Below are 23,949 nucleotides of genomic sequence, written 5' to 3'. Positions count from 1 at the left end.
GACCAGATCTGCCAGTTCATGATCTTAAGTGAGGCAAAAACAGCCCAGAACCTCAGGGTGGATGGCAGCAAGATAAGCCCATGAGATCTTTGACATCCACAGTCTAACTTCTAATCCAAAAGACAGAGCCTCCAGTTCTCCATTATTGTTTCTGGAGTGTCAGCCTCAAGTTTTGAGCTCAAGTTGCCCAGAGTGGGACTTAAACCCACAAACTTCATGACTGAGTGAGGGTGGAATTCACGGAGTGATAATTTACACCGAGGGACACCATTTCTTTAAAGAAAAAGCCAAAAGTGGCTAATCCAATGCAGAAAAGTACTAAAATAATGAGAAGAGGCACCATGTCAAATTTCACAGTTTCCTTTGCTGCCTATAACTGATTCATGTGCATCAGTGTCACTTTAAGACAAGTTTCATATTCGCCTCCTGTGGGAGGGAAACAGAAACACTACACACACGCCCACAGCACCGGACCGTGTAGTAAAGGAGAAGCTGCAGCTTCAAAACCAACGGACACACAGACATAAAAGAAAGTTTTAAAAATGATGAAGAAACAGTTTAATCGGATGCTGCAGCTAGCGAACCACACCACTGGCCGGTAAGAGTAGAGTGATCTGGATAGAATGTTTTCTCGAACGTCTTCGACAATTAGTTTTTGCAACACATCAATTACGGAAGTTAGTGTCTTGCTGGGCTGGTTTGACGCAACAGAGTTCTTTCATTACATTAAAAAGCAAGGGAGTTTCTCCTGTCAGGTTGTAAATGTCTGTGATGATAAATGACTGACTGTGTGTGCAGCTGGGGGTGGCTGGGCACTGGAGATGGAGGCATGAGTCTTTCCTCTGGCTTTTTTAATCATAACCCAGGAATGTGTTCACAATCTCCCCTCTTGCCTCCCCACGGTTCCCCATCCTTTGTGCAACACTCTTAATAAGCAGCTGGCCCTGTGGTTGAAATAATGATGTGGATTTGGGAAAGAACTTCTGCAACAAGGACTAACTATCTCGGCAAGAGGGAATCTAACCACCTAGTAGGCATACCCTTGCTGAGTCCCCAACATTAACAAGCTGCAAGATATCTTGTACTGAAACCTGAAGGCACTGGCCACATAAGTACTGTGGCAGCAACAGCAGGTGGGAGTTTGGGTATTTGGGAGTATTCAGCAGGGTACTTCAGCAAAGTAAATTTACTGGACTGGCAGGAGAGTTCTAATCCACAACAGCAGCTGGGGAATTTAAATTTAAGAAATTAAATAAATCTGGAATTTCATTATTTTTGTCAAAAAGAAGTGAGACTCAGTGACCATGAAACTATTGCAGTCAGAGAGGAAATCTGATGTCCTTTTCTGGTCTGGTCAATATATGACTCCAGACTGACCATTGTGATTGGCTGTTCACTGGCTCCTTAGCTTGTGTGCAGTTAGGGATGGACAATAAACGCAGCAACATCGACATCCTGTGAGCAAATAAGTAAAAGCAAAACGCTCCATCCTATTTGCACCTTCCACAAGGTTTAGATTAGGAGTGTGGGGAAGTATTCTCCTCTTGCCTGGACGACTAATAACACTCAGGAAGCTTTGCACCATCCAGGACAAAGTGGTCTGCTCGTTGGACCAAAGGGCCTGTTTCCATGCTTAATTGGTATCAAGCACCTTAAACATTCATTTCCTTCATCAACAATGCACTGTGCCCACAATGCTTCTCATCCACGCCACTCCCACTGCACCTCCCACAATCTCTACAACCATTAAGGGCAAAGGCAAGGTGGTGCATGGGAACACCACTTGCAGGTTCCCCTGACTTGGAGATATACTATCATTCTTACATTGTTGCTGGATCTAAACCCTGGGATTCCCTACCAAGCAGCATTGTGGGGGCATCTTCATCACACTAACTGCAGTGGTTCATGAAGATGGCTCACCACCACGTTCTCAAGGGGCAATAAGGGAGGAGCACTGGCCTTGTCACTCATGCCCATTTTCTACATACAAAGAAAAAGCAAGTGATGATGACGTGCAACTCAGATCTACTATATAAATCAAAGATTCTTGGCACACCCAATGGTTAAACATTAAACATGCCCAATTAGATTAGGAGCACCAATCTCCATGACTGATTCTTCATCCTATTCTCATGCGTGGGAGGAAACCGGAGCACCCGGAGGAAACCCACGCAGCACGGGGAGAACGTACAAACTTCTTACAGACAGCAGCAGGAATTGAACCGCTGCACAACCGTGTGTGTGTGTGTTGGGGTGTGTGTGTTGGGGGTGTGTGTGTGTGTGTGTGTGTGTGTGTGTGTGTGTGTGTGTGTGTGTGTGTGTGTGTGTGTGTGTGTGTGTGTGTGTGTGTGTGTGTTTGTCCTGTTTGAGTTTAAAGAATCCTTGCTTAAAATGAAAACTAAGGAACCACTGGGAAATAATTGGTGCATTCATTTTGAATCTTGCATCCTAAAGTCTTTTGGATGTGGATGTTGAGAGAGTCCAACATATCTATTTGTATTATCTGAGTTCTTAATACATACTTGAACTGTTTTCATGAAACATTCTTGGTTTCGTTGCTTTGGGACTACAGGCCAGAGTTTCTGTGAGATTGAGGAAGTCTGAGTTCATTTTTAATAAGACGCAAAATTAATGTACACGTCTGTCTCTCTGCTGTACAGAAAAGATCCCTCAGCCACCAGCTCAAAGAAGAGCAGAGGCCCTAGACCAATACTTATCGTTCAATCAAATCATGAAAATAAATAACTTGCTTGTTATCACATTGCTGTTTGTGGGAGCTTGCTGTGTGCAGGTTGGCTGTTGTGTTCTCTACATTACAACAGTGACCACACTTAAAAAGTGAAACAATTTGACTGTTAAATGATTTCAGACATCGCCAAATCACCAATGAAGTTTAAGTTTTTCCCTTCATGTCTTTCCTATTTTAGCAGACCCATCTTTACCATTTTATATCATCACTGAAGAGGTAGAAGGGTATCTGATGTGTGAAGAAGTTGTAAAATGGTGCATTGGTGCAGTCACAAGCAACTTGAACAATATCCTTTCAAGTTCGGCCCTATGAACTGTGGAACGTTGTTCCTCCCTATGAAACGTGAGGAATCACTCCACTGCATCTTGGTCTGATGTAGTAGTTGGCTCCGAGCTTGTAGTTTGTTCTGGGCATACAGGATCCCACACATCAAATTGCTTAAGATCCCTCTGTAATAACTTTACTGTTCCCAGAGCAAACTGTTGCACTCTTAAACTTTTTGCTGATCCCACCACCTATTAGTAGATCCCTAAATTTTCTCCACACAGCATATTCCAGACTGCCTCCCAGAAATTTTTGCTGCCTTTGCTTTTTTCTGTGACATTCTCCCTCAGAGATTCAATGAGCTTCTGAAACAAAGTCAAAATTGCCAGTGCTACACAAGTTTTGTCTTCTTAAAGCACAGCTTAGCATCAGGATCCACAACGGGTACCAATTCTCTCTATCCCGGTCATTTTGTCTGAAGCATTTACCTCTGTGAAGTTAAAAGGACAGAACAGTCTGGCCACCACCTGATATTTTAATTGCATTTGATTTTCCATTGCTGTTTTAGAGAGAGAGAAATTCCCTTTCTTTCTCCTGTCAAATTCTACAATATCATGGTGTAAAATTAAAGGACTATTAACATCAAGTACTGACTTGAATACTCACCGTCGTTCTAATATCCCTACAGCGAGGACCCCAGAACAACCACTCACCATCCAACTTTTTATTCACCAATATCTTTAGAAATATCAAGTATCCATCTTCACCAATCCCATTTTATTCTCCTCATATTCCCATTAACTCCCTTCAGCTTCTTCCACTCCCCTACACTCTTAGGACTATTTACAGTGGAAAATTAACCGACCACCCAGCATGTCTGTGGGAAGAAACTGGAGCACCCAGGGAAAACCTTCAAGGTCACAGGGAGGACGTGCAAACTCCACACAGACAGCACCAGAGGTCAGGATTGAACTTGGGTAGCTGGAGAGGTGAGACCACAGCTCTAGCAGCTGTGCCACTGTGCTGACCCTAAAATGCTATATCACTGATTGAGACTGGACTCTGGAAATTGGATCATGCCATGGCCATTTTATGTTGGAAGTGGAAGCTTTTTAAGTCCAGTGTGGCAAACAATATACATGGTGATTATTCCATTCCAGGAATGTACCATCCACCATCTTGGTCATTGGCCATGACGTGGATGCAACTTGCAAGGTGAACATTTATTGTGCTTCCTAATTTCCCTTCAAGAATGTGGGGGTGAGTCTCCATCTTGAAATGCCCTAGTCTGTGTGTTAACGGTGCTCCCACAGTGAGCTTGAAGGAACCGTAGGACAGAGAGCAGAGAGAAAGAGAAAAAACAGGGTGGAAGTGCCTCGAACCTACGAACAACAAAACTAGTTCCCTCTCTCCACCTTTAGTAACTGTTCTTTCATATCAGTTTTATGTCCCTTAAATGCCATTCAGTACAATGCAAAGATATGGTTACCATATTGAGCGATTTTTCTAGACAAAGTTGACTAACATCTGTAAAAACAAAACCCATTCATTACCCTGGGACATCCTGCATTCACCACCCTCTGGGTGAAGAAAGTTTTCTCATCTCCGTGCTGAATTTTGACACCGTGACCCCCATTTCTTGACAACCCAGTCAGGTGAAATGTCATCCCTGCATCTACCCTGTCAAGCCCCGTAAGAATTTTGCATGTTCTAGTGAAAGATGGAAAATGTAATTGGTTTGAACAGTTTCCGCTGGGTCTTGCACACTGGATTATGAAATGCTCTTTCACTTCTGGAATTTGACGTTAAGTAAAGCTCAAATTATGACATAAGGCCCGGTAGCACAGAGACAGGAAAACTGTCCTTTACTCAGCCAGGATGTACTACTGAGGCTTTATAAGGCATTGGTCAGACCACATTTGGAATATTGTGAGCAATTTTGGGTCCCGTATCTAAGGAAGGATATGCTGGCCCTGGAGAGGGTCCAGAGGAGGTTCACAAGAATGATCCCAGAAGCGAAAGGCTTAACATATGAGGAGTGTTTGATGTTTCTGGGCCTGTACTCGATGGAGTACTCGTTTGATATATGTCATTGAAACCTACCTGATGCTGAAAGGCCTGGATAGAGTGGATGTGGAGAGATTGCTTCCATTAGTAGGAGAGTCTAGAATCCGAGGGCATAGCCTTAGAATAAAGGGACATCCCTTTAGAACTGAGATGAGGAGGAATTTTTTCAACCACTGGGTAGTGAATCTGCGGAATTTGTTGCCACGGAGGGCTGTGGAAGCCAAGACTTTAGGTGTATTTGATAGGTTCTTGATTGGTAAGGGGCTAAAGGGTTACAGGGAGAAGACTGGAGAATGGGGTTGAAAAGAAAATCAGCCATGATTGAATGGCAGAGCAGAGTCAATGGGCCGAATGGCCTAATCTTGCTCCTATATCTTATAGTCTTAGTCATGACAGAGCTCCCTTAACTCTGAGAGTTGGCTGGATGAGGACAATGCTAGCACAAGGTATGAAACTCCACACCATCTAAAACAAAACCTGCTGGACTAGCTCATCATTCACCACCCTAAACAACCATTCCCTCCACCCCCCCCCACATGGTTGCACTGTGTGCTATGAACAAAATGCACTGTTACAAACTCACCAAGACTATTACAACAGTATCTCCCATATCCCCATCCAAGGTGGCAGCTTCGTGGAGATGCCACCACTTCCAATATTCTCATGTTCTCTTCCAGCATGGAGGAGCACTATTTGGCCCATTGAGTCTCTGCAGAGTCTCAGAGTAATCCCATCCGTTCCTTTTCCCTGTAACCTATTCTCTCTTACATGCAATATTACATCATAAAACGGTGCCGGAGAGTGGCGACATTTTGCAGCCAGCTCCCAAGGGAACACTGAAATATTCCCATCACCGACCTGAAAGACCTTATACTACCTCGAACTATATCTTTATCCCTCTCTCAGTCTTGCACGAGTGTTGTTATATTTATTTTGCCTTTTATTTGGCACACCTGAAAGTTATGTATAATTTATGTTAAGTTTATGTTCTTATGGTTGTCCCCGTCTTGTTATGTACTGTGCCTCTGCTGTGAAAAGCTAATTTTCATGGCATTTATACCCTGTGTATGTATGCCTATGACAACAATAAACTTGAACTTGAACTTGAACATACCCCATGCACCCACACACGAGGGGTAATTTCAAAGAGCCAATTAACCTATCAACCAGCACTTCTTCAGGGTATGAGAGGAAACTGGAGCACTTGGAAAAGACATGCAAACCCCACACAGGGAGCACTGGAGGTCAGCATTGAATCTGGGTCACTGGAGCTGTGAGACAGCAGCAGCAATACAATATACATACAAGTCAAGTACCATTGTGACTTGGAAATATAAGATAAGATATCTTTATTAGTCACATGTACATCGAAACACACAGTGAAATGCATCTTTTGCACAGAGTGTTCTGGGGGCAGCCCACAAGTGCCGCCACGCTTCCGGTGCCAACATAGCATGCCCACAACTTCCTAACCCGTACGTCTTTGGAAGGTGGGAGGAAACCAGGGCACCCGGAGGAAACCCATGCAGACACAGGGAGAACATACAAACTCCTTACAGATAGCAGCGGCGGGAATTGAACCCGGATCGCTGGTGCTGTAAAGCATTATGCTAACTGCTACACTACCGTGCCTGCCCTATTTATGTTGCTGTTTCTTCATCATCTAAATCCTGGAAAAATATTTACTTTTTTTCTCGGGATGTGCGTATTCCTGGCAAGGCTAGCATTTATGCAGCACGGAAACAGGCCCTTTGGCCCAACTCATCCATGCCAACCAAGATACCCACCTAGACTAGTCCCATTTGTCAATCACGAATTGCCCTTGAGAAGGTGGTGGTGAGCTGTATTCTTGAACCACTGCAGTCCTTCTGGTAAAAATGACCAACCAAGCGGGCTGCTTTGTCCTGGATGGTCTGGAGCTTCTCGAGTGTTGTTGGAACTGCACTCGTCCAGGCAAGTAGAGAACATCCCATCACACTTCTGACTTGTGCCTTGCAGATGGTGGAAAGGCTTTGGGTGTCAGGAGATGAGTCAGAATACCCAGCCTCCAACCCCACCATATTTACATGGCTGGTCCAGGTGAATTTCTGATCATTGATGACGTTGATGCTGAGAGAGGTGGCAAGAATCACCTTAAGATGGAACTCCTGCAGTGATTGCTGGGGCTGGGGTGATTGAGCTCCAGCCATTACCACTGTCTTGCTTTATTGCAAGGTAGGAATTCAGGAATGTCTTTAGCGGAGGGACTGCAGCAGTTCAAGAAGACACCACCATCTTTCAGAGGCATTTAAGGATGGGAAATGAAAATTTGCAAACATTATAAATACTTGAGAGCAATGAGTTTAGATGCAGGTGTATTGTACCAGATTTCTTGCAAGCTTCTTTCTTTCAACCAGAAATACAATTTTAAATCATTTACACATCTAATCTTGTTTTCTCCTCTTTGTTTTCTCTCCAGAAGTGAGAATTCACTGCTTCTCAGCGAGGACCTCATCCAGGTACATTGCTGCGACAAAACAAAACAGTCTCTGTAATGCAATTCAGAAATTTAATGTCAAGAAGACCCTTGCATTAGAAACAGACATCCTGGGAAATGAACAAAGGACTGAGGCGAATGGTGCAGTTCGCTCCTGCACCTCTCCTTCTCCGTCCGTCAAAAAAAAACAGAATTGTAACCTTGAGGGTTCAGATTCCCTGCTAATTTTGACTGCTTTCTTTATTTCTGACTCATTCCAATATTGAAGGTTTCTGCAAATGAGCCATTACTGTCAAACATCCCATAAGCTGCAACAATCTCACCATGCAGTTTAACCTCAATGGTAGTATTTGTACATCTGGGTTAGAGGTGCCAACACTCTGGTGCAGTACTGAGGCAGCAGTAGCACCAATAGTAAGGAAGTCTTGCATTGCCTGAGATGCCATCCTTAGGCTGGTTAACATCTGCCTTTAAGCTGCATTGGGAGATAGGAGGCCTGGGTGTTTCAGAGATGTGAGCCAAAAGCTTTGCTTCCAAGTTAATGCAGTGAGTTGACCTCACACCTTCTTTCTTGTTTCCACCTTTGATCAGTTTGAGAACAGGATTGAACCTGCAAGACGGGCAACGTGCAACACACACAAGAAGCTACAGGCCTGTCTTCAAGGCCAACAGGGGTCAGATCTGGAGAGACGGCTGGTGAGTAAAGCAAAGCCACCCATCTTGTTTTTAACGATGGGCTGACGCTCCGCCAAGCGTGATTATACAAGTGACTGCTGCATGCAGTTGAAATTAGCTCAAGAGATCACACCGATCGTGACTTAAATGCTTGAGAGGGATTGAAAGGAGGATACTGTGAGGTTGTTTACCCAGCTGGAGAGCCTGGAACTGGGAGAGGTTCAATATGTTAGCAGAAGAGTTAGACCATATTAGGACTGATGAGGAGAAATTTCTTCACTTAGAGGACTGTGAATCTTCAGACTTTTCTAGCATAGAGGCTGCATGCGTCATCATTGAATATATTCGTGGCTGAGATTGCTAGGTTTTTGGATACTAAGGAAATAGAGATTAGGCAAGAGCATGGAGTTGTTAGAAGATCAGCCATGACTTTATTGAATGATAGAACAAGCGAGGGAGCCATATTTTCTATCGTTCCTTACCCATAGACCATTTGGCCTACAGCAGTTTCTATTTCTTAAGCTTTTATATGGTACGTACCTCCTGTGATATGTGGCTCCAGTCTCCACATTGGCCAGTCAGGTCTTTGTGGTGAGGCTCCTAATGGCCAAACCACAAGCTATGAGTCACCCAATGTTCTTCCCTGGGTACGACCAGTTTAGCAACAGAGTGGAGTGGAGGTTCCACTAGGATATAAAATTGGGCCTTGCTGTGAACACAACCAGGCCTGGCCCCACCACCCTCCCCCACTTGCTCTCTAACTCTCACACATACACTGCCTGCCAGTCTCTTCCTTTTGGTTTTACTCGTGTCCTTTACTCTCTGCCTAGAAAACACAGCAGGACCCAAGCTGATTCTGAATGTGTCGTGTGTACATACACTCAATTTCCCCAACCCAACATACCTAGTAGGTCCCTTTGGGCTCAGATTGGGGAACTAGGCTGCAGGACGGGGGAATGTTGCCCTGTGTTCTAAGTGGTTAGTTCTACCCGTTAAAAAGACACAGGACATGGGAGCTTAGAATAAAGATGTTTATTCTAACTCTGACAAGGAACTCCTTGCATACAATGGTGTCATCACATCCTCTGATCATGTGACTTATTTGCATGATTATATACAAATGCCCCACAAATGGTACATGATTTGGTAATATGGAATGGAATGAACCCTTCGAGCTTGTATACCATTCAATCCAATGGGTGAGAATGAGAAACCCACTCCCGCCAGGAGTGACTGAGGCAGAGAGCAGAGTGAATTCAAGGCAAGGGTGGATCAGGGAGAAAGGAATGGAAGGGGATAGTGGGGGTGGGGAACGAGGGTAGAGGGATGCGGGCGTGGAATAAAAAGGGGAAGGGTGGAGTATAAGTTTTGGCATGGACCAGTTGGTTAAAATGTTTCTGTAAATACTATAAACCAATACTATGGGCATCACAGTGGTACAGTAATTAATTCTGGTGCCTTACACCTTCAGCAACTGAATTTGATCCTAACCTTCAGTGCTGTTTGTGTGGAGTGTGCACGTCCTCTCTGTGACCATGTGGGTTTCCTTCAGGTGCTCCAGTTCCCTCCCACGTCCGAAAGGTGAACTGCCAGGTTAAGTTGCTACTGTAAATTCCCCTTCAGTGTTGGTGGGTGGTAGAAGAATCAGGGGAGAGTTAGTCAGCATATGAGAGAGAATAGGTAACAGGGAAATAAGAAGGGGAATATGATTGATGGGGTTATTCTTAGTGCTAGCATAGATTTGATGGGCCGAATAGTCACCTATGTTGGAAGGAAATAATTTTTTTTAAATCCTCCGACCTACTATTCCTTGCGATAAGAAAGAATCGATTAAAATCTATCATATTTCTCTCCTTGTGTAACATTGGACCTCCCCAACCTTTCTCAGTTCACCTCAGCTCCAGGTGAAGGGAAATTTCTTTACAAAGAGGTTGGAATTCTCTACTGCAGACAGCTGTGTATACTTTTTTGGATATATTCAAGGCTGAGATTCATAGATATTTTAGACTCTTAATGCAAACAGAAACCATGGGGGTCAGAGCACGGTTCAGGTCAAGCAAGAGCCGTGACCTTACTGACGTGGAGCAGGTCTGAGAGGCCGTTTGGGCAGCTCCGTCTCCTTCTTCTTATGTTTCAATGTCATCCCCAGTGTCTGTAATTGAAATAATTTGTCACAATCCAGTCGTTTTTTTTTTACTTTATGGATTTTCGTTGTCACTATTGATCTCTACTTCTGTCTGGTATAGACACCCAGATGTTTCATCCCTTGAGTTTGTTGAGTTACTTTAACCTCCTGGCTCTCCGCTTAAGCCTTCCCACACACAAAAACACAGGAGAGAACACAAGGCGATAGGAGCAGGTGTAATCCACCAAGCCCACTTTAAGTAATCCCCGCCCTCTTTCCCCACAACAACCCATCCCCACTATGCTTCTTCTTTCCTTTCCTTTCCTAGCTTATCTCTCTTTTTCCTAGCCCCTTTTTTTCCTTTTTCTCCTTACCTTTGACCCATCCCCCAGTGGACCTGCTCTCCCCTCCTCCCCCGCACCTGCCTGTCACTATCTCTTACCTGCATCTACCTATCACCACCTCGTGCCCACCCCGCCTCCCCTCTTTTGTCCACCTATCACTGCTCTGCTTTTCCCTCCTATACATTGGGCTTCCCCTTTTCCGATCTTCAGTCCTGAAGAAGGGTCCTGACCCGAAACGTTGACTGCCTGCTTTCCTCCACGGATGCTGTCTGGCCTGCTGAGTTCCTCCAGCATCATCGTGTTTTTCATCTAGATTCCAGCATCTGCAATCCTTTGTTTCTCTAGCCCATCAAGCTGACCCTGTGTTGTTATGTGTTATTATGTAGTTATAATAGAGAACTACAGTTCTCAGTAGTTAATGCAAGGAGTCACATGGGGGAACAGAAAGTGGATATAAAAAGAAAAGGACAGCAAGCAGTCTGTGTTGGTTAATAAAATGTTCAGATGTTAAACCCATGCGAAGTTTGTCTCTTGATGAAGAACAAACATAACAGACCCCACCATTCAATATGATCTTTCTGATCTGCCCCAGGCCTCAACAACCCTTCTGTGCCAGTTCCCTCTACTTCCCAATCTTTCAAAAACGTACCTGCCTCCACATTAAATACTTCTAATGATCCAGCCTCCACAACCCTCTGGAAGAGACTTCCAGAGATGATGAGGAATCTGCAAAAACAAATTTCTGTGGACCTCTTGTTTAAATCACTGACCCCTTATCTTATAACTCCCTATGTAACCACCACGTGAAAGGATTGAAATGGGAAGCAAAATTTCAAAAGAGACCTGAAAAGCACGTGATCTGATGCATGTATGGTACTGCAGGTACTGCAAGCATCAGGATTAAAAACAGAAAATGTTGGAAATCCTCAGGAGGTCAATAAATATCTGCTTCAACTATCTATTCCCAACTGAAAATGTGACTCTGTTTCCCCATCCCCAGATGCTGCCTGACATGCCGAGTACATCTGCCCCTGCAGTCTTGCCCGTATCCGCTCCCTGGCGTACCTCTTTCCACTACCCCTACTACCCCATACCTGACCCTTCAGTCCACATTCTCTTCCCTTTGATAGAGCTGCCACCTCACAGCTCTGGTGCTGTCTGTGTGGAGTTTGCACGTTCCCCCCTGTGACCACATGGGTTTCCTCCAGGTGCTCCAATCTCCTCCCACATCCCAAAGACATACAAATTAGTTAATTGTCCACTGTAAGTTGCCCCTATTGTGTAGATGAGTGGTAGGATCCAGAGGAAAGTTGATGAAAGTGTGGGAAGAATAAGGTGCGTGAGGATAGGATTTGTGTAAAACTGAGTGTGTCTGATGGTCTCCCTATGACTATTCTTCTCTGTTGAGGTGTGCATGGCTCATTTGCTCCTGAGACCCCTCCTGCTTCTGCCATGACGACCAACTCCCTTCCCGCAATCAAATTATCACTAAGATCACTAGATAGATCTGAGAGCAGGATAAAATGTCAGCACAACATTGTGGGCCGAAGGGCCTGTGCTGTGCTGTAGTGTTCTATGTTCTATGTCCTCTCCTGTAGCACCTTCTACAATAATTGTTTCTTGCCTGTTTCTGCAGAAGAAGATGCCCTTGATGGCCTTGTCACAGAGCATGGGAGAAAGCTGTAGAGAGCTGGACAATGAGTCCTGCATTCGGTGAGTGAGAAGCCGTCTGTTAAGGTTGGAAGTCTAGACGTGGTCAGGACAATGAGACAGGAATGTCTGAGGATGGCACACAAGGTTTGCAGAATGGTTTGGGGTGGGGGAGGGGGTAAAATAGTCACGGAAATAAAATCAAAATAGCAGATTCATTTGAGGTTGACACAGTTACATTAGCCCCTGCTAGGGCTATAATGAGATCTAAGGAGCATTGGTAAATTGGTTTACTGTTGTCACAGGTACAGTGAAAAACTTTGTTTTGCAAGCCATCCATACAGATCATTTCATCACATCAGTACATCGAGGTGGTACAAGGGAAAAGAATGTGCAAGATAGTGTAACAGCTACAGAGAAAGTGCAGTGCAGGCAGACAATAAGGTGCAAGTATCACTGCCAACGTTTCCCCACCCGTGCAGTACTGAGCCACGTGGGACCTTAGTTTTATCACCAATCAATGCTGCTTTCCCTTTATTACTAACTAGACAATAAGAGAATCCACTAAGGCATCTGCTCCTGTTCAAAGTCCAGTGACCCCACCACTGCCCCCCCCCACCTTCGCCAGCATCTGCTCATGTACAGATGCTGAGCTTCTGACGTTTAGCTTCTTGGTGGCCTCACCCTTTAAGGGAATTGCTAGTTCCTGTGGGTGACACATCCTACCACAACCCATCAGAAGGACCATACAGAGCCTAATTGCTGCATGATGCTATTTGCAAGGCAGCAGATAGCAGGGAGCTTCCTGGCTTACTGGGAGATCAGCTTCTCAAAGAGCTTATAGCCTGGAAATTCATTAGTATTGGTATTGGTTTATTATTGTCACTTGTACTGAGGTACAGTGAAAAACTTGTCTTGCATACCGATCGTACAAATCAATTCATTACACAGTGCAGTTACATTGAGGTAGTACAGAGTCCATTGATGTAGTACAGGTAAAAACAATAGCAGTACAGAGTAAAGTGTCACAGCTACAGAGGAAGTGCAGTGCAATAAGGTGCAAGTTCACAACAATGTGGATCGTGAGGTCATAGTCCTTATAAGAGCTTATAGCCTGGAAATTCATCTTCAGATCTGCAATGTTTAATGCAAACACCAATACGTCAGGCATCTGGCATTATCAAGCCAATAATCAATTTCTCCCCTTGTACAGAACTTCCAGGTTCAGATTGGTTTATTGTCATGTACCATACACCAGAGTGTAATGAAATTCCTAGCTCACAGAGTAAGCAGTGTACATTGTAATAACAAATGCAATAATAAATACAGCAACAAGCAACAGAATGGTGCAAAGTAAAGGAGTGCACACTGAGGTAGTGCAAAAAGAAATGCTGAAGTGACATAATGGAAGAGGTACAATTAAGGGTTTGAGAACATGGCATCAACAAGCCATCACTAGGTGCAAGATCCTTATATTTGTCCAAGTAGATTCAGGTCGAGAACCAAACTCACCAAGGAGGTCTGGCCAGATGGGGTTTAGGGTCTAACCCGGGGGTCTCAGCTAATTTCAAAGGAAGGGGAACAAGTGAAGGACTTTCCCCCATCTCAACACTTTGCTCAGAGTTACAGGTTGATCTGAGAGCTGACATCCAATGGACAGAGATTCCTGGATTTCAGTTCTGCTCTTCCTGAAGGGGAAAGAGCTGAAAGAAGATCAGGTCCTTCCTTAATGCTCACCTACACAATGCGTTAGAGGATTTGACAGCATAATTTTCAGAGAAGGATGTACAAGGAAATATAAATGTTCACTGACGCATAGATAGAGGAAGTGTCTGAACAGTATGAGACTTTACATAGATTGTCTGGGTAAGTTGACAGGGAAGGAAGTTGGATAGGAATTAACGATGACTGTATGAAGCTGCAGAGATATGCTTCAATGATGACTCAGTTGGTCAGTCTCTCTGGTCATAGTCAGAAAGTTGAAGCTTCAAGCCTCTCTCTTGGGATTTGAATGTGTAATTTGGGTCAGTTCTTCTCGGAGTCATGGACAAATATTTCTCCTTCCATTTACTTCACTGAAAAAACAGATTATCTGGTTATATGTGGCATCGCTTGTTTTGGAAACTTTCTCTGCACAAATTGGCTGCCTTATGTTCTCAAAGTGACCATATTCCTTGGGCTATGGTGGTTTGGGATATTCCTGAGGTCACTAATGTGACTGTAAAAATGGAAACAGAAGACTTTATCTGGGATCGAGAGGCACAGTGGTGCAGGTCATACAACTGCTGCTCCACAGCTCCTGTGACCGGCACTGTCTGTGTGGAGTTTGCATGTTCTTCCTGTGACCACATGGGTTTCCCCCGAGTGCTCCAGTTTCGTCCCACATCCAAAAGACCTGTAGGTTAATCGGCCACTGTAAATTGTCCCTAGTGTGTGGGTGAGTGGTAGAATCTTGGGGGAGTTGATGGGAATGTGCAGAGAAGAAAATGGAATTTGGATAAGATTAAGGTAGATGGGTTGGTGGGTGGGGAGAACTAAGTGTTGTTTTCTCTCTGTCTAAAGTTTTGAATTACTACCCATTAAGAGTCCCAAAAAAATTAAGGAAATACAAATTTGTGAACATGTCCTTATGATTTAAGTCTCCAAGACCCAAATCATAAGGACATGTTCAATGTTCCTCCCACATTCCAAAGACATATGGGTTAGGAAGTTGTGGACATGCTATGTTGGTGCCGGAAGCGTGGCGACACTTGCGGGCTGCCCCCAGAACACTCCATGCAAAAGATGCATTTCGCTGTGTGTTTCGATGTACATGTGACTAATAAAGATATCTTGTCTTGTCTTGTCTTGTCTTGTGTAGTCCATTTACCATCTAGTAGCCCCATCGGAGAGAGGCACTTGCCATTTCAGAATGAATTTCTGACATACTGAACTTGCCTTGCATGACCCAGTGTGTCACTTGTTCTCTCCTCCTGCCCTCCTGGTTGCTCATTGTATATGCATTCTTCCTGCAGGAAAACGTTGGAGGTTTGCTGCTACGTGGAAGGTACTTTGGCAAAGGTCCGTGTTGAACATGAACTTCAGCTGGAGAAAGAGGTCCTGGACCCGCTCTTTAAATTGTCCGAGGTGAGGAAAGTAAAGCAGTTACATGGACTCATTGAATGTAAATATAAGTCCTGTGGTCTCCAGAGCAGGTCAGAGGCTGAGCCTCCTGTGGTGAATGACTCCCCAAAGCTTTTCCACTATCCTATACTTATGCTCATAATGACACAGAAGGAGGCCACTGAACACAAGATGTCTATGCTGATTCCCTGGGAAGCAATCCCATTCGTCCCATTCCCCCTCTCCTTATTTCCCTGTACCACTGCAACTTACTCTCTCTCACACATGCCCTGTTTGCTGTTAACCCGCCCCAAGAGGTAATTTACAGTGTCCAATTAACTACTGTCTTTGGAATGTGGGAGGAAAATGGAGCATCCAGAGGAAACCCAAGCAGTGACAGGGAGAACATGCAAACTCCGCACAGACAGCATATTCGAAGGCAGGATCGAACCTGGGTCCCTGGATCTGGGAGGCAAGCATAGCTGCGCCACTGTGATGGAATATGCTCCACGTGCCTGGATGAGTGCAGCGCCGACAATGCTCAAGAATCTTGACACCATCCAGGTCAACGCAATCCGCTTGATAAGTACCCAACTACCATCACCCAAACACCTTCTCCTTCCAGCTCCAGCACACCATGTCTGCTGTAAGTGCTGTCTGCCAACACTGCAGTTACTCACCCAGGCTACTCTCACAGCACCTCCCAAACCCTCAATCTCCACCACCAACAAGGAAAAAGGGCAGCAGGTGGATAGGAACACCATCACCTCCCAAGTCGCACACCATCCTGCCTTGGAAATATATCACTGTTCCCTCATCGTTGCTGGGTCTGAATCCAGGAACACCATGGGTGTATCCATCACAGGGTCTGCAGTGGTTCGTGAAGGTAATTGGTAATTGGTTTATTATTGTCACAAGTACCGAGATACAGTGAAAAACTTCTGTTTGCATGCCATCCAGACAGATCGTTCCATACTTGAGTATGCTGAGGTAGTACAAAGGGAAGACAACAAAAAAATTCATGATATAATGTTACAGTTACAGAGAAAGTGAGATGCAGGCAGACAAATAAGTTGCAAGGGCCATGGGGCTCACCATCAATTTCTCAAGGGTAATTAGGGATGGACAACATATGCCAACAGCACCCATTTAACGGGATAACAGATATCAGGGTCTAATTAATTAACACCCAATGAGCACCTCACCAGCACATGTTATTTGCACAGAGAGGCAGAGGGTTGAGTGGTTTCCTGGCTGGTCAAGTGCCCTGCAGGCTGCCGTTACTGTGTGCAGTCATGCTCTGGAACTGCTCTTGCTCTTCCTGTTGTTAAAGCTGTCATTTCCACATACTAATCATGGGGGGGATGGTTCCATGTTTAGTCAGTTCAAGCTGTGTAGTTCATGAACTAAATTATCCCAAGGATGCATCAAAAATTCCCAGGATTTATCTCCATGTCCTTATGGAGTCATGTGTAGACCCTTGGGCTCCCTCCATGCCAAGTTGGTGGTCACTCAAGCAGAGAGGAGGGAGTTTGTGGTCACACTACTGAGAGAGAACAGGCTTGTGGTCACTCCAGGAGATTGCCACTACTCTGTGATTCTGGTCACTGTTTCAGGAAGAAGGGAGCGTGCTCACGTGACAAACAAAAAAGGGTTGTGGTCACGTCATTCAGAATAGTAATGCTTGTCACTCCATGCCGAGTGGAGTGGTGTGTGTCACTCTGTACTAGGTAGAGTGCATGTGGTCACTCAAAGTCACGCTTAAGTTTATTGTCATTTGCACAAGTACATGTGTGCACAGGTGCAATGAAAAACTTACTTGCAGCAGCATCACAGGCACATAGCATCAGATACATAACATTCACAAGAAAAACACAAACATAAATTATACACAATTTTTACATGAAAGAACACAATTAGAACAAAAAAAAACAAAGTCCATTGTAGTGCAAAGTGGTCGTCATGTTGCCATACTCAGGTAGTGATGAGGGTTGTGCCGGATGGTTCAAGAACTGAATGGTTGAAGGGAAGTAGCTGTTCTTGAACCTAGTGGTGTGGGACTTTAGGTACTGTATGGAGCTTGTGTGGTCACTCTCTACTGAATGGAGTGGCTTGTTGTCACTCTGTACTGAGTGGAGTGTCTCATAGTCACTCTGTACTGAGTGGAGTGGTGTGTGGCCACTCTACTGAGTGGATTCCGTGTGGTCACTATACTGAGTGGAGTGGTGTGTGGTCACTCTGCACTGTGGAGTGTACCATGGTCACTCTGTACTGAGTGGAATGGTATGTGGTCACTACACTGAGTAGAGTGGTATGTTATCACTCTGTACTGAGTGGAGTGGTGTTGGTCACTCTGTACTAAGTGGAGTGTCCCGTGGTCACTCTGTACTGAGTGGAGTGGTGTTGGTCACTCTGTACTGAATGGAATGTCCCGTGGTCACTCTGTACTGAGTGGTGTTGGTCACTCTGTACTGAATGGAGTGGTGTGTGGTCTCTGTGTGTATGGTGACTTGATGTTTGCCAACACAGCTTGCAGTGGGAATCCATCATGCAAAACGAACACCAGGCTGAGGTGGAGTTGGAGGGGGAGGGGGAGGCGGAGGGGGAGGGAGGTGAGCGGGGCGGCAGGGTACAGGCTGAGAGTGAGAAAGGCAAGGTTCTGCACACAGCCCTCTCGAAACCAAGCTGGAGGCAGGGCAGCTTCCTGCCAAACTCGAACAGAGCTGTTGTTTCCAGGCCTCAGCCCACTCACTGAAGTAAATCAGAGGTCTAAAGTAATGCAGCGAGACGGCCATTGTTGGTCTGTGGTTACACAGTGCGGGTAAGAACCGAGATTGTTCTGCAGGACAGTCTGTGCACTGGCACCCACCACACCCCAGGAGGCAAAAACAACAACAACATATGTTTACATAGCACCTTCAACAAAGCAAACCGTACCACCGTGCAGCACAGGAGCGTTATCAAACAGCATCAACCCTGAGACGCTAGTGTTAGGGCAGATGATGAAAGGACAGGTCAATGAGGCCAGTTTTAAGGAGAGATTTGGGAGAAAGGCAGAGATTTAGGAAGCAGCTTAACACTGGACTGCCAATGGTGAGACCCTGACCTGCAGACAGTGGATGAGCTCGTGTCTGGGTTAGGGTTAGGGTCATTGACGTAGGGTGCACCTCGCAGAGCCACTGCCTGATTGTCCAACCACCGGGGTTCAATCCTGACCTCCACTGCTGCCTTTGCGGAGTTTGCATGTCCTCCCTGTGACCGCATAGGCTTCCCCCGGGTGTTCAAGTTTCCTCCCACATCCCAAAGACGTGCTGGTTGGTGGATTAATTGGCTAGTGTAAATTGCCCCTAGTTTGTAGGGGAGTGGTAGAATCTGAAGGGAGTAGATGGGAAAATGAGAAAAGAAATTGATATTAGTGTACATAGAACATGGAACAGTACAGCACAGCGACCCTGGCCTCACCCTATCTGAGATATACCCTGTGTCCTTCCCATCACTCCCCCATCTTCTCTGTGACTTAGACTTGTCTTCTTTCTTTCGCATTTCTGACAGAGAGCCTTTGACCTGAAGCAGTAATTCTGCTTCTCTTTCCACAGATGCTGCCTGACCTACTGAGTGTTTTTCTGTTTTTATCATCCATTTGATTGAGGTATCAGGGGATCAGGACCCTGGGGTGGGAGGGAGACGCTCCGTGGGAGTCAGTGTTGTTGGGAACTGGTGGGGTAGGCAAGGAAAACAACTGGACAGGTCACTTCCTGGAAGTACTCAGACCCAACCTAACCTTGCTTCCTCTTGCAAAACAGGAAGAACTCCCCAACATTCTCAAACACAAGAAGCAGCTGGCCAAATTGACACAGGATTGGACAGCAGCAAGGAATCGGTAAGATCACAGTGCTGTCCAGCTTAGGGCAGTACCCCAACTCTCAGGAACTTCCGGTGACTGGTATATTTGTTCCTCTATGCCATCGCAACTCACACCTTCCAGGATAAATGCAGAGTAGAAATGCAATACTAGAGAAACAAAGGCTGCAGCTGCTGGAATCTAGATGAAAAACACGATGATGCTGGAGGAACTCAGCAGGCCAGGATGCTGCCTGCCCTGCTGTTCTTCCAGCATCATTGTGTTTTTCAGAAATGCAATTTATCCGAGTTCATTTGCCAACTATGTGCCCATTTTGCCAGCTTATTGAAGTCCTGTAATTTTTGGCAGTCCTATTCAGCATGAACAATACCTCCCGTTTTAGAAATGGTGTTTCTGATTCAGAGTCTAAATTTTCAAATTAGCAGCGGTCACAGCCCCAATCCTTGCAGAACACCTTTTTCCATTGTGAATAGTTACTCTTTCGATCTGCTGTCTACCTTTCTGCCTCGCTAGCAATCTGAGTTATGTTCACATGTTTCACAATACTCCATTCTGAAATACCTTACTGGTGGCTTTTTGAGTGTCAACATAAATTGCGTTGTCATTGTCTACTTTCTCTGTTACATTCACAAAAAGTTGGTAGGGCAAGATTTTCTCATTCCCCAGCCAGCCAACATCCTCTTGAAGTCTATTCGTCTCTACACATGACCTTTAATATCCATGCTGGCCTTCCCTAATTTCCAAATGTGTAAAGTGACTGTTAGCGTGCACGCACGCGCGCGCACACACACACACACACACACACACACACACACAAAACTCTCAGAGAGAGAGAAAGAAATAGACACAGAGAAACACAGGCATACAGGAACATGCATAGGGGAACACACACAGAGGAACACAAACACGGTCTCACAGAGAAATACATGCATAGAAACACAGACACAGGAACGCAGACACAGGATCGCAGGCACAGGATCACAGACACAGGATCGCAGACACAGGAACGCAGACACAAGATCGCAGACACAGGACTGCAGACACGGGAACACAGACACAGGATCGCAGACACAGGATCGCAGACACAGGAACGCAGACACAGGAACACAGACACAAAATCATAGACACACACGTGCATGCACACAGGGCAGTAGGCACAGTTATTTCATTTCCACCTTCAGTCTAATCACTATTTAAACATTTATCAGGATTATTACAGGAAGGTTGAGGAAGCAAGCATTAAATCACTTCTAACCCTCTGATAGTGATGAGGGCTTTCATTCTCATGTTGCATATGGTTTACCCCATGTTTGAAGACTTCTTCACATTGAAATGTATTTGATTATGGATGTAGGCTGTGTGCCATCTCACACCCAGCCACAAACTGTTTGTGGTCACACTTTCTTTCCTAGGCTGTCGCAAGCAACAAAGTCAGTCAACACGGGAGCAGCCGCTCAGTCTCAGACAGCGAAGTTAGACCTTCTCAAAGAAGAGGTGGAAGAGATCTGGAGAAAAGTCGAACTATCTAAGGTGCTTGGGGAGTATGTCAGAGTCAAGGATTAGATGAACCATGTCCTTTTAACTGAAAAGCAGAAAAACTGCAGAGGCTGGAAATCTGAAATAATAACAGAAAATGCTGGGGGTGCTCTGATGAAAAGTCATTGGCCTAAAACTTTAACTCAGTTTCTCTCTCCACAGATGCTGCCTGACCTTCTGAGCATTCACATCATTTTTTGTTTTTATTTTTATTTCAGATGTCCTTTTATTGTTGGATAATTGACTCACAAATCACATTTTTGTACCTTTATTTGATGTTACCAATAGTTCGCTGGGAAAGTAGATTTTAATGAGATCCCCCCTCATCCTTCTGAACTCCATCGAGTACAGGCCCAGAGACGTCAAACGCTCCTCATATGTTGAGCCTTTCGTTCCCGGGATCATTCTTGCGAACCTCCTCTGGACCCTCTCCAGGGCCAGCACGTCCTTCCTTAGATACGGGACCCAAAATTGCTCACAATATTCCAAATGCAGTCTAACCAACGTCTTCTAAAGCCTCAGCAGTACATCCTCGCTTTTATGTTCTAGTCCTCTCAAAGTGAATGCTAACAGTGCATTTGCCTTCTTTACTACTGACTCAACCTGCAAATTAACCTTAGGGGAATCCTTAACTTGAACTCCCAAGTCCCTTTGCACCTCTGATTTCTGAATTCTCTCCCCATTTAGGAAATAGTCTGCATCTTTATTCTTCCAACCAAAGTGCACAACCCCACACTTCCCTACGCTGTGTTCCATCTGCCACTTCTTTGCCCACTCTCCCAACCTGTCCAAGTCCTTCTGCAGACTCCCTGCCTCCGTGACACTACCCATCCCTCCACCTACCTTGGTATCGTTTGCAAACTTGGCCACAATGCCATCAGTTGCTTCATCCAGAGTTCAAGTCCCACTGTGCCTGTTGGAGAATTTGTTCAATTAATTAAAACTAGAATTAAAAATCTAGTACATCACCCTATTCTGAGAAAAGTGTATTGGGCTGTTACCCTGGGCAGCGTTCTTGCCTCAGTTGAAAACTGGAATCCCCAAATATCATCTAATTTGGCCTAGAGATTCGTGGATTATCATAAATCCCAATTTGTTTCATTATTATTCTTCAGAGAAGGAAAGTGGCTGTCCCTACCTGGTCTGGCCTAAATCTGACCTCAGACCCTTCAGTGTTGATGACCCTTAATTGCCCTCTGAAATGGCCCTGTAGGTCGTTCCTTTCAAAGGATAATTGGGAATGGGCAGTAAAATGTGACACCCAAATCCTGTAACCAAAATAACAGCTCAAACCCATTCATTTTAGACCCACTGTTTCTGCACCTACTGCAGAGACACTACCTCCTTCCCAAAGGCTCAGTGCCAGAACTGGACACAGTTACTGCAGGAGGGTCTGACCATTTCTCTGTACTCCTGAAGCATCACTTCCACTCTGGAGATAAGAGTCATAGTCATCGAAAGATACAACAGAGCAGAAACAGGCCCTTCGGCCCACCAAGTCTATGATGACCATCACTCAGCCATCTACACCAACCCCTCATAAGCCCACTTGTTTCGTTCCTCCCATATTCCCTTAACTCACCCCAGATTTCACCACTCACCTACACACTCGGGGCAACCTACAGCGGCCAATTTACCTACCAACCCAAACGTCTTTGGGATGTGGGAGGAAACTGGAGCATCCGGAGGAAACCCACGCGGTCACAGGGAGAACGTGCAAACTCCACGCAGACAGCACCTGAGGTCAGGATTGAACCTGGGTCTCTGGTGCCATGAGGCAGTGGCTCTACTAGCTGTGCCACTGTGCTGCCCAAGTCAGTTAGCCTCTTCAATTTTCTCTTGACCTGGCCTTTTATTGATTTGTGGACCCACATTCTCCACAACTCTAACTCTCTCAAAGTTAGGAAAATCATCTGATATGCATTTCTCAAATCCTTGCAATTCTCCACGTTGAAATCCCCCTTCCCACCCTTCTGACCACCCGGGCATCCTGTTGAAAATGTTGACCATCCCACGTCCCTATGCACTTCCATCATCCTCCATCAGTGGGACGGTGATGGTTACTTGTGCTTACAACTGCACCCAAATCCTCACACGTGGTCTAGAGACATGAGATCAAAGCCATCACACAGTTGGGGGATCTAATTTCAACTAATTCAATACATTTAGTATTAAAAAGTGAGCATTGGATCTACTACTAACATTAAAAATCCATCTTGTTAACTCATCTTCAGTTCCGCTGCCCTTACCCGATCTGTCCTACATGAGAGCAAAAAACAGCTGGAGGAACTGTCAGGCAGCATCTGTGGAAGGAAATGGACAGTCGACGTGTCAGGTCAAGACCATTCATCTGGACTTCATCTTCCAGCTTCTGTAGTCCCTTAGTGTGACCCCAGACCCAATGTGGTTGACTCTACTCTCTGAAATGGCCCCTTCAACGGGGGATATAAACAGGGCTTGCCAGCAGCAACCACATCCCATGAATGTATTACAAGAAAACCAAGAACTCAAGTGAAAGAAGGACTGGCCTGTCCAGCAATTTAATCGCAGAGCCTGGTCGGTTTCAGAGCTGCGTTATTGACAATGTAACCACCGCAGAGTGAGATGTGATGGAGACTGTTTCTGGGTCAAGTCACCACTTTTCTCTTCCTCGGAAGTTTGACCAGATACTTATTGATGAGGGTCTGGCTTGTATATCCGACCCATTTCCTGATATTTCAGGTTTACAGCAGCACGTCTGTGACTAAAGCCAGAGACACAGGAGACTGCAGACGCTGGAATCAGGAGCAACAAGCAATCTGCTGGAGGAATCAGTCCTGATGCAGGGTTTCAACCCGAAACATCGACAATTCCTCCCCCCCCCACAGATGCTGCTCAACCCGCTGAGTTCCTCCAGCAGATAGTTTGTTGCTCCATGACCAAGGCCACCTTTATTATGATCATCCAGCACGCCCACAAGGATACACTGGAATCCCTCAGCCAGTATCTTCAAAATTGGTGATTGCTTGGTGAAAAGTCGAATCCCTGACATCAGAATCAGATTTATTATCACTGACTTATGTGACATGAAATTTGTTTGTTCTGTGACAGCAGTACAGT

The 23,949-nt window shown here is 45.3% G+C and overlaps 1 protein-coding gene across 1 annotated transcript in view; it reads left to right on the top strand.

The window, feature by feature from the left end:
- The first annotated feature begins 464 nt into the window (after nucleotides 1-464).
- The window catches only part of LOC127585671 (SH3 domain-binding protein 1-like), a 50,706-nt gene continuing 27,221 nt past the window's right edge, over nucleotides 465-23,949 (top strand). Inside the window, exons 1-7 of the mRNA XM_052043323.1 lie at nucleotides 465-598; nucleotides 7,539-7,578; nucleotides 8,148-8,252; nucleotides 12,337-12,413; nucleotides 15,365-15,476; nucleotides 19,256-19,332; nucleotides 20,727-20,844. Of these exons, the coding sequence (XP_051899283.1) occupies nucleotides 543-598; nucleotides 7,539-7,578; nucleotides 8,148-8,252; nucleotides 12,337-12,413; nucleotides 15,365-15,476; nucleotides 19,256-19,332; nucleotides 20,727-20,844 (585 nt within the window). The 5' untranslated portion in view covers nucleotides 465-542. The remainder of the gene's footprint in view (nucleotides 599-7,538; nucleotides 7,579-8,147; nucleotides 8,253-12,336; nucleotides 12,414-15,364; nucleotides 15,477-19,255; nucleotides 19,333-20,726; nucleotides 20,845-23,949) is intronic.

Source organism: Pristis pectinata, chromosome 33 (assembly GCF_009764475.1).
Source record: "Pristis pectinata isolate sPriPec2 chromosome 33, sPriPec2.1.pri, whole genome shotgun sequence".
Classification (NCBI taxonomy): Eukaryota; Metazoa; Chordata; class Chondrichthyes; order Rhinopristiformes; family Pristidae; genus Pristis; species Pristis pectinata.
The sequence above is the reverse complement of the archived record's forward strand: the minus strand, read 5'-3'. Positions and strand labels throughout refer to the sequence as shown.